At 40.6% G+C, this 17,861-nt stretch overlaps 1 protein-coding gene across 1 annotated transcript; it reads right to left on the reverse strand.

Annotated features, from left to right (window-relative positions):
* Positions 1 to 919: 919 nt before the first annotated feature.
* On the reverse strand, positions 920 to 11,242 carry LOC124919697 (flowering time control protein FCA-like). Its single transcript, XM_047460013.1, has 13 exons — positions 10,939 to 11,242; positions 10,768 to 10,838; positions 10,437 to 10,515; positions 9,685 to 9,767; positions 9,550 to 9,601; positions 7,359 to 7,435; positions 6,229 to 6,295; positions 5,849 to 5,928; positions 5,699 to 5,763; positions 5,398 to 5,457; positions 5,216 to 5,309; positions 1,170 to 1,271; positions 920 to 1,088 (listed from the first exon to the last, which is right to left on the reverse strand). Exons 1-13 carry the CDS (start codon positions 11,153 to 11,155, stop codon positions 981 to 983), a joined length of 1,155 nt encoding a protein of 384 aa, XP_047315969.1. The 5' UTR covers positions 11,156 to 11,242; the 3' UTR covers positions 920 to 980.
* Positions 11,243 to 17,861: the final 6,619 nt, after the last annotated feature.

Here is a 17,861-nt window from a genome sequence, read left to right on the forward strand (position 1 = left end):
TATTTCCTTACTGAAACAAATGGTTGAACTTTTGGTGTTGTAAATCAAGGATCAGGCAATATGGGTAGTTTAAGGATTGGTATCCCATCTCTCAAACATTCTCCATCGCGATCTAAATTCCAGACAAAGATTTTTATCATATACTATTTCCGTTGTTGGTGATAGAAATTCTTGTGATGCACCAAATAATAATATTTTTGTTTACAACAGTATAAATAAATATTTTTTAATAATTTATTTTGAATAGCGAGAAATTGACAATGGTTGAAATGAAAAATTAAAACAGTGAAGAAGAATGTTAATTTTTCTTTAGTTAAAAACCAGTATATATATATAATCATCACTTACTATGATTCAAATTTTCACTTTATAAAATATGAGAAGTGATAGGGGAAGGAATTTGATGGAGAGAATAGGGAGAGAATTATGTGTCACTACATCACTGGTTGGAAAAAGAATAAAAGGTGGAGAGAGATAAATTTTGTTATTTCTTTTGGCTAATCAAATTGCGCTATATCATTCCCTCCCTCAAATTCCCTCTCCCAATCATTTCTCATAAAATATATATAAATATATAATGACATTATTGTAATTTTATGGATTCGGGACGGAAATCCTATGAATTCGGGACGGAAATCCGAGGGAACAAAGAATTATCATCCCATCCCTGATCAACGTATTTTGGATTTTATCTGATACATCCTGATCCCCAGTAAGAATGGAGAAAATCCACCCCATCAGTTACAATCATAAAAAAAAACTAGAATGAAGTGAAAGATTCACACATTCTCAGGATATCTCTAGATAGAGGTTTGAAAGTTTCACATGTCAAACATGATTCTAGAGCCATTTATGTACAATTAGCAGGACTAGCTTACCTTAATTACCTGTAATCTAACATAATAAAAAATCTGGATTGCTGAAGCAACAAGAACAGTATCATCCATATAGGGTTGAATGTGAATATCATAAAAAATGTCTCATTGCTGCTGGTAAGAAATATGTGGTGGCAGTGAAGTCACCTCTTGATAAAAATGATGTTGCTGAATAGGTTTTTCATAATCAGAGTAGTCCTCAGATTTCTCCCACTGTATAAAGAATTACCAAATCACTCTTGATATTCATACATGCACAATGCCAAATAGCAGAAAGAAGAACAGTTACAATACCCGGCTTTCACAAGTTACACAGTTGTAATAGTACTTGTAACCATCAGGGCACGTGTGTTCACTCCAATCAGAATCTAATGTATCTTTAATGCTCGTAAGTCCCTGTGACATGCAACCAACTCTTGAAGAACAGAAGAAAAAACAATTCAAAATAACTAATGAAGACAGTATTGGAAGATCTCCAATAAAGTAGTTACACTTGATAGGATTTTATGAGAGATTAGAAGATATAATAGTCAAATGAGGGTTCAAACCTTCTAATAATTCATTCAATGAAACCAATTGTCAGCTAATACAATAGAATGAAATGCTGTATCATTATTTTACAGCATTTCATTCTATTTATAATCTTCTAATACACTATCTCTTATAACCAATTGTCAGCTAGAAAAATTCCCTATCCATTCCTTAACAAGGAAAAACTTTAGGGACTTATTTACTCTATGATGCATGTAAAACTGTCCAAATGGAAGCTCCTTCTATGTATGTTGTAACACACTATTCATATAGACTATGCAAATTAAGGGGATATTATCATACTTCCTATTTAAGTTCAGTTAGTAGTACAATATGTTTATCAGATTTCCCATATGACTTAGTGGAATAACTATGGTTGTAAAAAGTAATTTTTGACACACGAATTTATAATATTTAAAAATTTTGAACCAACGAAATTATTTAACAAAATTTCAATGCCGGCTCATTGCTCGGATTGATAACAAATAATTAATTCAGAAACGGAATCTTATCGATCGGTTCCGAATTAATTAAATTATAATAAAAATCCCGAAAAAGGGTAAAAATAAATAAACAAATGACCAAGTGTATTAAACGTTCATCACTAACATGTTATTTTGTTTTTGTTTTTGTAAAGAAATGAAAGAAGGGGTCTGAAAAAGAAAAAAAAATAGATGTTGAAAATAAAAAAATAAAAAAATAAATAAAATTATTGTCGGAAAAAGTCGGTGGCGGAGGGCGGATTACCGCGAGCGGCAACCGGCCGCTCATCGCCGCTCAGGCACAACAAGACCCTGACCAGGTTCAACGGTCCATGGTTCATGGCTCAGGTTCAAGTGCAGCTAGGGTTCACACCAGGTCCACGCGGTCTATGCTAAGATTCAGGGATAAAGTCGAGAATAGGGTTCGTGGTACAGGGTCTAGGTGCGAGCCGGGGTTCACGTTGGGGTTTGAGCTACCCATTGAAGAAACGAACCGGGCGGGTACCCAATCAACCCACCCATCTGCATGGGATTGTCTTCATCGCGATCTTCTTCTTCAACGGCTTCTTACGTCACCCTAAGCAAAATACAACCCAGCAGCAAAGACAACTGGACACTTCAGCTTCTCAAAGCAAGGGACGACGCTATACTGCACCAAATTCATGAATGACCTACCGAAATGTTCACAACAACCAAGGAGTGATGTTGCACACGCCACGAACTGTCATTCACGGTCAGTAAAGTCAGAATACCGACGGAAACTAGATGAAGGTCGGAGGTTACAACCAGAGGAGCCTGGACTTCAACCGAAGAGAAGTTTAGCTACGGTGATGTCAGCTCCATGTAGGAAGTAAACGCAGTCCGTCAACCAACACCTGTCCACTAAGACACGCCGCAAGTTTAACTTACACGGGTGCAACTGTCGTTTCTTCAACCGCTGAGAAGTCAGGCTACGTTGCACCACGCGGGATGAGCCACATCAAAATCGCCGTGCAGAGTACAGCTAGAGAATGATACCAACTGCTGCCGGTCATTCAACGTGTGAGCCAAGTCATACCCCGAGCAGTTTCTTTTACTTTTTAGGTGGCGATTTTAAAACTGTCTTTAGGATCCCTATTTAAACAGAGCTCGTCTTAGGAGCTAGGGGTTGGTCAATTAGAGTTTACTAAGCGAGAAAGAGATTCCAACAGTGGCGGTTGAGAGGGTTGCCATCGACGACCGAGCTTACCTCGCCGGAAAACTCAAAGATTCAGGAGAAGATCCTCTGAATCTGTTAGGGGTAATCTCAAGCATCAGTAGGTCTTATAATAATTTGAACATCATTTATCAATAAAAGTCTGATTATCGAATCTGTTTGAGTGGATTATTGCCTTCGGTTTGTTGATAACACAATTCTTGTTGAATATTGATTGAATTGTGTGTGGTTTGTTTGAGTTTGATTACGTGCTCCCCTGGAAAATCAGTTAGTTTCCAGCGAAGGCAGGGCTATGTTCTTGAGCCGAAGCGGAGGTCCATGATTGTTATTGCATGTATGAAGTAAGTCATAAGCTGTAATTCTTCAAACATAGGATTTTATGGAAAAATTTTGGAAAGCGTAATTACGGGTTAATTGTTATGACGAGGCTTAGATTGGTTGTAATTAGGCTAGATGCATCGTAAGGCTTAGATTGGTTGTAATTAGGCTAGATGCATTGTACTAGAATTGGAGAATGAAACACCTGCATCAAAATTTGATTTTGTGGCAGTTGTTCGAAACTGTAAAATTATCTCTTTATATTCCTTGGAAGGAAATATGGAAAGTCAAACAATTCGAAGAATGACTAATTGATTTGCCTAAGACCTTTAGCAGGTTGGTCTAGTTCATACATCCGGTTCATGCATGCCTTTAGCAGGTCGGTTTTATCAGTCCCAAGGCCTGTTTGCTTGGGCCTTTATTTTATTAACTTATTTAAAGTGTTAAATGTTTAGATAATTTTATAAAAATCAGAAAAAAATAAAAAAATGATTCATTGTATTTTTTTCTACCAGATTGGACAGAAACTTATATTAAAGGGATTGTTTGACTGAATTTTATCATTTTTCCTTATTTACAGTATCTATAACTTGTGATCTGTCTCTCCAAAAATTAAAGGAAAAATAGTTATTTGATTCTCGAATTAAATCTGACAGATTGGTATATGGACCAAATCATTGGAATTTTTCAGGTTTTTTCCTATTCTTGTTTTATTGATACAGGTGTGTTATTCTTTTGATGTCTATGTTTATTTCCTCGCAAAATTACTATAACGTAGAAGTATGCCCTAGAAACAGATCGGGAGCCATCCCTTAGACTTAGGATAGGCATAGGTAGGAAATATTAGATACATGTGGTTATGGTGGAATTTTCATCATTTTCAAACATTTAAATGTTGTGTTTTCTAAAAGGCCAAAAGTTTCGGAATAAAGACCGCTCATCTGAACGGACGTGAGGGGCAAAACGCAGAAACCCTTCTCCACACCCAACAGAATTTCTTAAAAATTTTCTTTCCTAATTTCTCAAGTAAAAAATTAGATGACCACCCTCAAAAAGAGCCAAGTATGCGTCATTTGTTAAGTTCAATTTGGGTTCTTCATCTCATTTTTTGTGAGACAACGTCTGAACGAGTTGTTTCTCACCTCGTTTTACGAGATTCAAGAGGAAGGTAAGCCACAAGACTTAACAAAGCGATCAAAAAAGCTTCTAAAACGTAATTAGTCCGAAATCGACGATCTTGGTGATGAGCTCAATTTCGAGTCCATTCCTTGGCTCGTCGGCTTCCTTTTCGACATTATTGGAAATCAGCTCGAACGGCCAACCATTTTGGTTCATCATCCTCCATTTTTAGGATTCAAGAGGAAGGTGAGTATGGTGCCAATTCGAGTCGATTTCTCGGTATGTTCGTCTCGGACTTTCAATTTTTACGTTCAATCCTCCCCTCGGAGGTGGAATGATCGACGGACCGTTTTACAAGCGTAAAATGGTGTAATACAAATACAAGCTTATTTGTCAAGATATATGTAAAATCTAAAACTTAATGGTAATGCACATATTCCTGAAGGGGTAAGAATTAGACATACCTAATAATTATCTTTTGCATAGTCAATATTAGAATCATGATTATTTGTTTTTCAGATATCAAGATAGAGTTGCCCATTCTAGTTTATATTCTTCAGACTAAAACCACAAGGATTGGTATCAATTATTAAAGATCTCTTCTTTCTTTTGAATGATAAAAAGCAGTTGTGAAATATGTCACGATAAAGACAGTTGAAATAGGCAATAATCTCACAGGTGCAATGAACACTAACCAAGCAAGAGTGTTGTGTCATCTGCAAATTTGGTCGATTAGAAGCACCATCTAATGTATGGCTAACCAATGGGTCATTTTTACAAGGTGCTGCTCTGAAAGACAAGAAGGTACAAGAAAACATCTGAGTAAGATATGAACTTTTCGGAAAAAATAATGAAAAGTGACGAAATGTCAAAATACCTGTCACATTTTTCTTGAAAATGCTGAGGATAACCTGAAGCTCCAAATTTATTGTAATCTCTGGTAATAATGATCATAAGGGATGATGGAACATATAGTGAGTATCACAAGAAAGATACGTTTAATAGGATCCAAAGTAGTACATTATTGAAAAATCACCCCCAAAGAACAAAATGAAGCCAAAGTGCTGAAAAGATATAAATTTCTGACATGCCAAAATGACAAACTTATTGGAAAGATTTTTAAAAGCCATTAGACTAAGCATTGTTAGACATTGCCTATGCTTGTGAATCGATATTACCTCTGTTCCCCAACTCTGGGCTTCTTGGGATCTGCAAAACGGACAATGAATGGCTGATCGCAACCCTAGATAACAAGTATTGGCATGAACATTAGCACTCCTTTCAAATAGAACCAAACAGGTATGGCTGAGACGAGAACAGCAATTTACCTTCATGAAGTATGTTCCATTAAGCCCATTTATAGCAGCAACTGCCATATCCTTGTGTGAAAATTTAATAAAACAACATCCTAAGGAACAGTCAGATTTGTCAAATACAGAGGGCGAGAAATCATATTGACAGCTTAATAGACAGAATGAAAGACCTAAAATAAAGGTGCATACAATACCAGAAAAAACTTTAACGGAAATTTTGTAACAGAAGTGCATGCATACACAAGAATGAGAATATTAGTCTATCAGATGAGCATATTCAATAAAAGCAAAGCATCCAAGTACACAAATGGCCAAGTTCACACATTATTTTCCATGTATGTGTCTCAAATGATAGAATTAAATAGGCAAAGCAGATACAAGGTTAATAAACTCACCCCGACTTTGCTTCATCTCATCACGCACAATGAATACATCTTCAACAATGCCATAAGCAGCAAAAATCTATCAGAAACACATCCATGTTCATGATTTTGATAGATCTCAAAACAACTTAAAGTGTCTTAATTGCATTTAGAAAATAACTAATATGGGAAATATCAATCATGTTCAAACAACCCAACGTCTATATATTTTTTCTCGGAAAAAAAAAATCATGTTCCAGCAACCCGCTATTAGGTCTCCTGCCAAAATGGTAAGCAGCTCTTACCTATTGTATGATCAAACAAAATCTAGAAAATATTGAAAACAGTTTATTTGGATTCCTTTATTTTTACTCAAAGACAGTGTTATTTTAATCTTGAAGACTGGGTTTGTTAATTTGCTATATTCCAGTTTAAACGTTACCTGAACGGCTGAACTGACTAACTGAGTCTAGACAACGCATCGACTGCTGAACCTACTAACCTAGAAGTCTAGAACTCAACCAATTTCTCTGCAGCTGTGCCGTCGATCGCGGATATTAATCGGTATGAGTTTGAAGAGTGAAGAAGATTACAACTTAGAAGAAGTTTGGAAGAATAGCGGATGTGTTTGGAGTATGAATCTGAATCTATGATGAAATACTGTATTCACAAATGGGCTTTTTGCCTTTATTGTTGGAACGAGCAGTGGGAGTTTGGATTAAAATGAGATATGGACTAGGACAGCATCATTCGAGCCTGCCCTACTATGCCACATTGCCAACCCTAATTAATGAAGCAATACTTCCTCCTATTTAGTAACAGTGGGAAAATGAGTATGGAAAGAAATTACAACTCAAATGTCATTACATAGTATAACTGCAATCAGCTCTAATGTTGGCACCCAAAACAAAAATGTTATGTAAATACAGTTATTAAGAAAAGTAACTCTACTCATGAAAAAGAAAATTGATTGCATGTTTATTTTTAGCAGAAGCCTTCCGTGCAGCAGATTGATAATAGGCTAATGGGTTCAAAGTTTGAACTTCAAACTGGTATGTTGTCCTTTCACAAAGTGTAAGCAAACTGGAAATTCGAACTTAACCATGTTGCTTAGGTGGCTAAGAAAAATGCAAAGGCAGATAAATTTAGTAACTGTGACTTACCTCTTCAAGTTCCTTTATCGACGCTTGCTTATTTATACATCCAACATACAACTTATATTCTTGTTCCTTCAGACTAACTATCAAAAAGAAATGAAGATACTATGAGTTAGAAATCTGCACAGACCTTGAGAAATAGAAAGGCATAATCTGAAAACCACGGTGTGCAGAAATTAGAGAGAATTAAATTGTGGTAAATATTATTAATGGACCATGTCCATTACATACATAATACATAAAAGTATTCTAGGATAGAGAACAATTACCAATTATTGAATAATTACGTCCAACAAAATTATTCTTTTAAGGTACTATCAAGATAAAGATTAAAAGCGATAATTATCCATAACACTTATCTGCATAATTAATATTAGAATAATCTCAATATTCTAATTAACCAGTATCTATATAATTCAGCACTCCCCCTGAATCTGGATTGTATATGTTATACAAGCCCAGCTTGCAACTAAGTTCTTCAAATCTTGTTCTTGAGTATTTTGGTAAGAATATGTAAGCATTCTGTTCCGCAGTGGAATAATATGATATTGATATGCTTGCGTTCGATCTTCTGAAGTGTCTTTCAATATCTATATGTCTGGTCATGTCAAGATCAACTGGATTCTAATCATGCTAATAGTTGATTGATTATCACATTGTACTTGAGTTGGAGAGTTTTCAGGAACTCTCAATTTTTCTAGTAATCTTTTCAACCAAGGTCATTCACATATGCCAAGAGTTAAAGCTCTCTGACTATCCCCTCTTCTAGCCTAGCGGCAAAAAGAGGTGGATACCAACCCTAAGTTCCTGGGTTCGAGCCCGTCAGGCGGCAAAATCTGCGCCTGGTTAAATGATTAAGTGTGTTTGCGGGCTACATACTTAATCCTTTGTCCCATTTTTTTATCCCCTCTTCTAGCCTAGTGGCAACAAGAGGTGGATATCTCCCAGGCCTCCATGAGGTCCTGGGTTCGAGCCCGTCAGGTGGCAAGTTCTGCGCCTGGTTAATTGGTTAAGTATGTTTGCGGGCTATGTACTTAACCCGCGGGGATTAGTCGCACTCCATAGGAGCAGCGGAACCCAGCGTTCTCAAAAAAAAAAAAAAAGCTCTCTGACTTTTCACTACTTCTCGACACCTTGACTTATTTCTCGCTTCTCCCAGTTACTGATTTCCCATACATATAAACAATCTCTTGTCAACTAGCTGGCATGATCTATATTTGTGTGGATTTCTATTTACTCACATCATTTTTCCTAAAAAAGAATATCATTTTCCATGTGTGAATTTAAGATAATGATTCAATACATTGCCTTCATGTGTTCTTTCATAGCATTATTCATGAAATGGATCATTGTGCTTACTATAAAATAATGTCAAACCTTGTATGTGACAAGTAGATTAGCAGACCTACAACTACCTTTGTTTACTGGTGTGCTATTGACGTCAACTATCAACTTGTTAGAATTCATGGGAAAATCTGTTGTTTTACAATCAAACATTCTGGATCCCTTTAAGAGATCAAGACTAGACTTTATGTAAGTGACATTTATTCCTTCTTTTGTTCTTGTAACTTCCATACATAGGAATATTTAAAGTTTCTCATCTTTTTGAGTTCAAATTCTTGAGCCCGATGTTTCAAATTTCTTGATTTCTTCCACAAAGTCTCTTGTTATCACAATGTCATCTACATAAACAATTAACACAACTATTTTGTCATGAGACTTCTTAATACACAGTATTGTCATCCATATGTATCCATATTTAATCATAAACTTTGCAACTCTTCCAAATCAAACACATGAAAGCTGTTTTAACAAAAATAATTTATGCAGTTTGCATACCCTTCCCATTGTATAATCAAAACCTAGTGGAGTGTCAATGTATACTAATTCGTTAGTAAATACAACCCATTTCAATCTAACTTGTACTTCTGATCCGTATCTATATAATTCAACACAGTGCAAAATATGTCCTATATAACTTCTTTGAACTATGAATCCTGAAAAAAAACCGACAGGAATACTAGATATCTAAAATAAGTGAATGTGTAAAACTATTGTCTTAGACATGCAAGTTCTAATTACATCTATCATCAGTCTAGAAAAAATAAAGCTTCTTGAACTGAAGAAGCATCAAAAACATTGAGTTTAGCTGGAAAGCCACAAAGTATTCATATAACACTAAAGAGAAAGGTATTACCATGTCGTTCCTTTTCTCCATCTGCATATCTCACTTCCAATGGATACATGGCCTATAAAGAAAAAAAAAGCCCAAAAATGTGAACATTTGTTACTACAGCCAGAAGTAAACCAAGGTCTCAGTGTTAGGACTCACTCCCGGAAAAGTATATTGATTGACAAATGCGGCTACAGCCCCATCCGCCTGCTCAACTTTTGCATATTTTAGAAAACAATATTCTGCATGAAGAAAACAACCCCATCAGCTAGCCAAGCAATAACTACAAATAATGCTAAGGTTCACTGAACATCTACCTGGTTGAAATTGGTTTTGAAGGAAATATAATAATACTTGTTGTACAATTCTAATTTTTCATACTACTATTCTCATATATGGATATTTGACATTGGAAAGAGGGTACAGAACCACAATCTGACACTGAAAGTAGTTGAAAAAAATATCAACAAAAGTAAATGTGAAGAAGAAACTATCAAAACTAAATAATATAGATCAAAAAAACTACTTATCCAACTATTCATGTTTTTTTAATTGATTGATATCACTGTAAAGAATAATATACAGAGAACAGTACCCTACCCATCATTTGCATAGAAGCAAAATTACTCGGTCGTCCTCCACAAAGAGAGACGGCTATGTTGAAAAGACAATTTAAAGTAACTAACAGTCAGAAGGATTCTAGGAAAGGACTATCTTACAGTAATATATTGTTTCTACTTTATTCAGATACAAATTAGGTATACAGGATGATGAAAATTATAGAATGGTCGAAAATTAATGTAAAATATTCTTCCTGAGCACCCTTTAAAAAAAATTCTCCCTGAGAAGAATAGAAATTACCAATAACAGTGGCATGAAGTTTTGAATTCTACTAATAGTCTAATACATACCTTGTTGCTGACCAGTTCTTTTATCCTTCACAAGAACAACCTCAACAATATCTCCATGTTTCTCAAACACGGCACGAATCTGACATGAATTAGAGGACATAAGATTTAGAAAAGAAAAACGTCTTAACTGGCAGATATTTACAGATACTGCAGGTTAACCAGAGTCAATGATTGACATAATTCCTCATCATACTACCCAAAATACAACATTATGTGAAAAATAATTCTAACTGAACATAATAAGCAAGCTTAAAACAGCATTAGTAACTATAAGATACAACTTTGTGCAAAAGAAGAATATATTGATAAACTGTCTCAAATTACAACTTACATCTTCTTCTTTAGCTGTTCTTGGGAGGTTAGCAATATAAAGTTTCACAAAATTCGCCGTCATAATGTTATCTGAGGAAAATCAAAAGAACAGATTATCATATTTTATGCGAACTGCAAACATGACTAGGAAAAAGAAAGTAAAAGACTAAATATTTAAACAACTGAGAACCTGATCTTACGAATTGTCTCTTCCTTCCAAATGAAGGCACTGAACGAGCAGGACCGAAGTCGTCGCCGATGGCTCTAGATAAGCCACTAATGCGAGAATCAGAATTGCTGCCTTGTTGAGATGAGGGATATTCAGAAGACCTAGATGATGACGATATAGAATGCGAGCGGTGAGGTTCCGGATAATCCTTACGATGCTGCTCTGTATCCATCACCATGGAAATTGTGTTGTATGTCAGGACCGCGACACCGGACACTAAAATCTCTAGCCGTGCAGCGGATGCTAGGGTCTTGGATGGCTCGATGGGGGAATTTGATCAAATCACCCTAAACAAAGATATCTCAAAACTAACCCTACTAAAATCAATTTGTAAAAATAACTCTTCTTTTTTTAAATTATGACTATTTTAGTCTTACTAATTGTTTTTAATCTTGTTTACCCTTTTTTTCTCTCCTCTCCGGCTCCACGACCGTTGGGGAAATTTGATAATATGACCCTAAAAATATGAGTATTTTGAAATTTAATCTTACTAATTTAGTTTTTGTTTTTAACCTTTTTTTATAAATTTTTCCAATTTTACCCCTCAATAACCTTTTTATTTTTATTTTTATTTTTTTTTCTTTTTTCTTTTCTTTTTCTTTCTTTTCTTTTCTTTTCTTTTCTTTTCTTTTCTTCTTTTCCCCCGCTTTCCCCTTTCTCCCTTTCCTTCCCCCAACGACCGTTGCACTTCCATCCAGCCTTCTTCCCTTCCGTTCTTCTTCTCTGTCACCTCCCTCCCCAGGTCCCCTTCTTCCCCCGTCAGCTTCCGTTTCTCCGACGCCAAGCTCCGCCGACGTTCGCCAAGAAGCCCAACCCTTCCATCCAGCCTCTTCGTCGATCGCCAAGCCGAACTTCCAGCCAACGGACGATTTGAGGTTAGTTTAGGTTTATTATTTAGGTTTATTGTTTAGGTAATCTTAGTTTAGTTTAGGTTTATTGTTTGAAATGCTGAGAGTGCTGAGAATGCTAAGATTGATATAGTTTGAAATGCTGAGAATGTTTGTGAATGATTTGTGAATATTTGCTTTGCATGTTTTGCTTATTATGAATGCTAAGAATGGTATAGGGTTTTAGGGTGGTGGACATTAGGGTTTTAGTTTAGGTTTAGGGTTTGGCGTGGGGGTTGGGTGTGGGGCGTAGGGATTAGGCGTGGGGGTTGGGCGTTAGGCGTGGAACTTGGGCGTGGGGCGTAGGGCTTGGGCGTGGGGAGTGGGGGTTGGGCGTGGGGCGTGGGGAGTAGGCGTGAGGGTTGGGCGTGGGGCGTGGGGAGTGGGCGTGGGGGTTGGGCGTGGGGGCTTGGGCGTTGGGCGTGGGGGTTGGGTGTGGGGCGTAGGGCTTGGGCGTGGGGGTTGGGGCTTGGGCGTGGGAGTTGGGCGTGGGAGTTAGGCGTTGGGCGTGGGCGTTGGGCGTTGGGCGTGGGCGTTGGGCGTTGGGCGTGGGGCGTGGGGGTTGGGCGTGGGGCGTGGTGCTTGGGCGTGGGGGTTGGGCGTTGGGCGTTGGGCGTGGGGGTTGGTCGTGGGGCGTGGTGCTTGGGCGTGGGGGTTGGGCGTTGGGCGTGGGGGTTGGGCGTTGGGCGTGGAGGATGGGCATTGGGCGTGGGGATTGAGCGTGGGGCGTGGGACTTCAATTATTAATATGATTTTATTGTTTTTGATCAACCAAACATTGTGTATATGATTTTAATGACTGTTTTTGCAGATGGCACCAAAGGAAACCATTCTCAATGATTTTAATGGCCGTGTTTCATGGAAATCCACCGGTCCTAGCTTGGCAAAGATAAAGGAGAGGTTTACTCACCATGATCTTTTGGATAGGGCTTTGCAGACCCAATTCAAGTCTATATTCCAAGCCCCGACATTATTATTTTCAGGAACCATACTCCATCAGATGCTTATCAGAAAAGTCAGTTCAAATTCGAAGGAGATAAGATTCTTGGTCAAAGGTAAGGAGGTCTGCTGGGGCATGGAGGATTATGCATTGGTGACAGGCCTCAACTTTGGCAGATTTCCGTTGGTGTAGGAGGTTGAAGAATGTCCACCCCTTGTCCTCAAATATTTTAAGGGTAAAAAGGATGTTAAACTAAAAGAGCTTGAAGACCTTTTCGTCGGATGCTCTGATAAGGAGGATTCATGGAAGATGGGGCTCATATTTCTCATTTACCAGTATCTGTTCGCATCTGATAACAGGAGGAAGATAAGTTTAAGAATCTTTCACATGGTGGAAGACATGGAGATGTTCCTCCAATTTCCATGGGGAAAGGTGTCCTTCAGAGCTACCCTGTAGGGTATTGACAAAGATATCAAATACCTCCGTGGATTATATCTCTCGAAGAAGAAAAACTGGAACAAGAAAGGCATATGTGATGTCGCTTATACTATACATGGGTTCGCACTAGCATTCCAAGTGTGGACCTATGAGCTTATCGATACATTCGTCCCCAATTTTGCTGAAAATACACCGGAAGATGATCTTACAAGCCCAAGGATAGTGCTCTATAAATCTTTTAGGAGTTATACCGGACCTTAGGTATCTACAGCCATCCAGGAGTGCACTGTTCGAAAAAGAATTCATGAGTCTGCGAAGGAAAAGCGGATGTACTCTGGGGACGACTTTGAAGATATGACAAACAACATTTATGATGAATTCTTTGGATGTGATACGAGGAAGAGAAAGATTGAGGTTTTTGAAGAAGAAGAAAAACATGAAAGGACTCCCAAACCGCCGACCAAGAAGAGTAGACATATTAGTCCCAAGGTCCCTGAAGTTAGTGGTGAAACTAGCCAAGAAAGCTCCTCTCATTCAATCCCTTCTGCGATGACTCCTATTCCAACTGTGTCTACATCTTGTGCACCAAATCGAGTGTCTCAAGACTTAACTGCCAAACTTGATGTGCTGACAAATGTTGTGAATGAGATTAAAAAGGATGTGAATGAGATTAAAAGTGAAATCAAGCTCATGAAGGACAATCAACAACTTATAATCACATTATTGGGGCAAAGAAATGAACAAAAGAATGGTGGAGGAGAAGAAAAAGAAGAGGCAGGTACTGCTGCAATTGATACTAAGAAGAGGACGACAAAGAGGAATAATAATAATCTTACACTTGTTGAGAATAGAACGAAGAGGAAGAATGATGATGTTGATAATGAGAATAGGACGAAGAGGAAGAATGATGAGTTGATGAACTCTAAGAGGAAGAATGACGATAAGATGAAGAAGACTGAGGATGATGATGAGATTACAAGAAAGAGGAATGAGAGGAAGGAGAGGCGAGAGAGGTTGGCGATTTTGTCAAAGAAGAAGATTGATGATGAGTTGGCCAAGAAGAGGAATACTGAGAAGTTGGCCAAGAAGAGGAAGGCTGAGAAGAGGAAATCGAAAAAGGTACACACCCACACGCCTAAGTCTCACGCTCCACGCCCACTACCCACGCCCCACGCCTAATCCCTACGCCCAACGCCCAACCCCCACTCCCAACGCCCAAGCCTCCACGCCCAACCCCCACGCCCCACGCCTAACCCCCACACCCAACGCCCAACCCCACGCCCAACCCCACGCCCAACCCCCACGCCCAACCCCCACGCCCAACGCCCAATCCCCACGCCCAACCCCCACGCCCAACGCCCAAGCCCCCACGCCCAACCCCCACGCCCCACGCCTAACCCCCACGCCCAACCCCCAACCCCCACGCCCAACCCCCACGCCCCACGCCCAACCCCCAACCCCCACGCCCAACCCCCACGCCCAACCCCCACGCCCAACCCCCACGCCCAACCCCCACGCCCCACGCCCAACCCCCACGCCCCACGCCCAACCCCCACGCCCCACACTCAAGACCTCAAAATGTATATTAAACTCATTTCATTTTTGATTTTGCAGAACGATGAGGAGGAGGAGGACGAGTACGAGGACGAGGAGACTGAGGAGAAGACTTTGGAGAAGGAAGAGGAGACTGAGGAGGAGGACGAGGAGACTGAGGAGGAGGACGAGGAGACTGAGGAGAATGACGAGAATGACGAGAAGACTGAGGAGAATGACAAGGTATGGTATAGAACGTGCGAATCCCCACGTTCCACAATGTATATATATTAATCTGATTTTTTCATTGTGCAGAATGATGATTCGCCCCCCACGCCAAAAACCTATCGCAAATTGGTTTTTGATGGCCCAGAGGAGAAGAATGATGATGTGCATGAGAACAAGGAGAACAAGGAGAATAAGGAGGTGGAGGAGAACAAGGAGGAGGGGGAGAATAAGGAGGTAGAGGAGAATAAGGAGGAGGAGGAGGTGGAGGTAGAGGGGAATAAGGAGGTGGAGGAGAACAAGGAGGAGGGGAAAATAAGGAGGTAGAAAAGAATAAGGAGGTGGAGGAGAATAAGGAGGTGGAGGAGAACAAGGACAAGGAAAAGGAGGTGGAGGTGGAGGTGGAGGAGAACAAGGACAACGAGAAGGAGGCAGAGGTGGAGAAGGAGAAGGAGAAGGAGGTGGAGAAGGAAGCTGAGAAGAATGACAAGGTATTGCACCACGCCCTACATTCCAATTCCACAATGTATATTAATCTAATTTTTTGATTGTGCAGGAAGAAGATTTGCCTCATGTTCCAAAGGAGAAGAAAGAGGAGGTGGAAAAAGAGATTGTGAAGGAGGTGATTGTGGAGACTGAGGAGGAGAAGAAGAAGAAGGAGAAGAATAAGGAGAAGGAGAATGAGGTGAAACAATTGACTCCATCACAATTTGTTGGTAAAAGCTTTCGGAGAAAGAAGAAGTCGAAACAATTGGGGGAATACACCGACCCTGGTGGGAAAGGGTTTAAACTAAATGATCCGGTTAAGGTTAATCCTTTGTTACGAATTGACGAGGAAAATATGAAGGAGTTGAAGAAATGGTTAAAGAGTGATGCAAAGGATTTCAAGGAGTTGACGACTTGCTCTGCAGGTCGTTCTTTATTCAACAGATTGCTCAAGCCTCAACAATGGTTACACAATACGGTAAGTATTTCTGTTCTCTATTTTTTTAAACCCCAAGCCCCACGCCCCACGCCTAAGTCCCACGCCCCACGCCCAACCCCCACGCCCAACGCCCTACCCCCACGCCCAACGCCCAACCCCCACGCCCACGCCCCACGCCCAACGCCCAACCCCCACGCCCAACCCCACGCCCCACGCCCAAGACCCACGCCCAAGCCCCACGCCCAAGCCCCAACACCCACGCCCCACGCCCACTACCCACGCCCAACCCCCACGCCTCACGCCCAACCCCCACTCCCAACGCCCACTACCCACGCCCCACGCCCCACGCCCACTACCCACGCCCAACCCCCACGCCCCACGCCCAACCCCCACGCCCAAGCCCCACCTTTTGTTCTACACCTAATAATTTTGCTTAATCTATAATTTTTTTCGTAGGAGATAGATGAAATCTGTCATCTACTAAAACGAAGGGTTGAGGAGTTCCCTAAGACATATCCAAGAAATTTCTCAATTGCTGACTCCAATTTATCTCAGAAGATGAATAATCGCTATGATGTGTTTACCCCGAATCCTATAGGCTACGAATTCGACGATCTCATGGAATACGTAGTTGGTGAAGGAAGTAATCCTTGGAATATTGTTGATATGATATATGTACCCTTGAACGTAAAGCAGAAGCACTGGGTCCTGTGCAAGATTCATCTACAAGATTGGTGCATATATGTATATGACTGCGAACAGAATATGTTCCCAAAGGATGAATATGACAAATTCTTGGAACCAATGTGTGTAATGGTGCCGTACTTGCTTGAACAGGGGTTCAGCACGAGCGATAAACAAAGGTTTCCACAGATCAAATTGGATGCGATGCCATATTCCATAATACCACACCCAATAGTCCCAAAGACAACCAAAAGTGGGGACTGTGGGGTTTTTACTATTATGCATTTGGAATACCTTGCTGTCTCATTGGATATATCAAATGTGGTCACTGAAAATATGAATTTTTGGAGAAACAAATGGGCAGTAAGGTTATTCCATCAAATTGTAGACCCTTGATCTAAATTCAATATAAATAGTTATTTTGTTTGCTTCAAATTTCATTCTAAAATTAGTTAATTATTGTTGTCTTTGTTAGATTCAAATGAATGAGATTTCCCAGTAATATGTATAACAAAACCTTAAATTAATTCAAGTAAATAATATGTAAAGCTCCAACGCCCACGCCCCACGCCCCACGCCCAACCCCCACGCCCCACGCCAAACCCCCACGCCCCACGCCCAACCCCCATGCCCCACGCCCAACCCCCACGCCCACGCCCAAGCCCCACGCCCAAGCCCCAACCCCCACGCCCCACGCCCACTAACCACGCCCAACCCCCACGCCCCACGCCCAACCCCCACGCCTAACGCCCACTACCCACGCCCCACGCCCACTACCACGCCCAACCCCCACGCCCCACGCCCAACCCCCACGCCCAACCCCCACGCCCAACCCCCACGCCCACGCCCACGCCCCACGCCCACGCCCTACCCCACGCCCTACGCCCACACCCCACGCCCCACGCCCACACCCCACGCCCAAAGGCCCAAGCCCCACGCCCAAAGTCCCACACCCCACGCCCCACGCCCACACCCCATGCCCAAAGGCCCAAGCCCCACGCCCAAAGGCCCACGCCCCACGCCCAAAGGCCCACGCCCCACGCCCAAAGGCCCACGCCCCACGCCCAAAGGCCCACGTCCCACTTATTGCCTTTGGGCACCTACACATCAGATCTGTTACAATAGAAAAAAAGGCACCTGCACATATACCACCTGGACAAAACTACCACCTACATATATATATAAAACATCATATGGAATAGTCACTAATTCAGAGGGTGCAAAAACTTACAATTTAACAAAAAGATACAAT

Source organism: Impatiens glandulifera, chromosome 1 (assembly GCF_907164915.1).
Source record: "Impatiens glandulifera chromosome 1, dImpGla2.1, whole genome shotgun sequence".
Classification (NCBI taxonomy): Eukaryota; Viridiplantae; Streptophyta; class Magnoliopsida; order Ericales; family Balsaminaceae; genus Impatiens; species Impatiens glandulifera.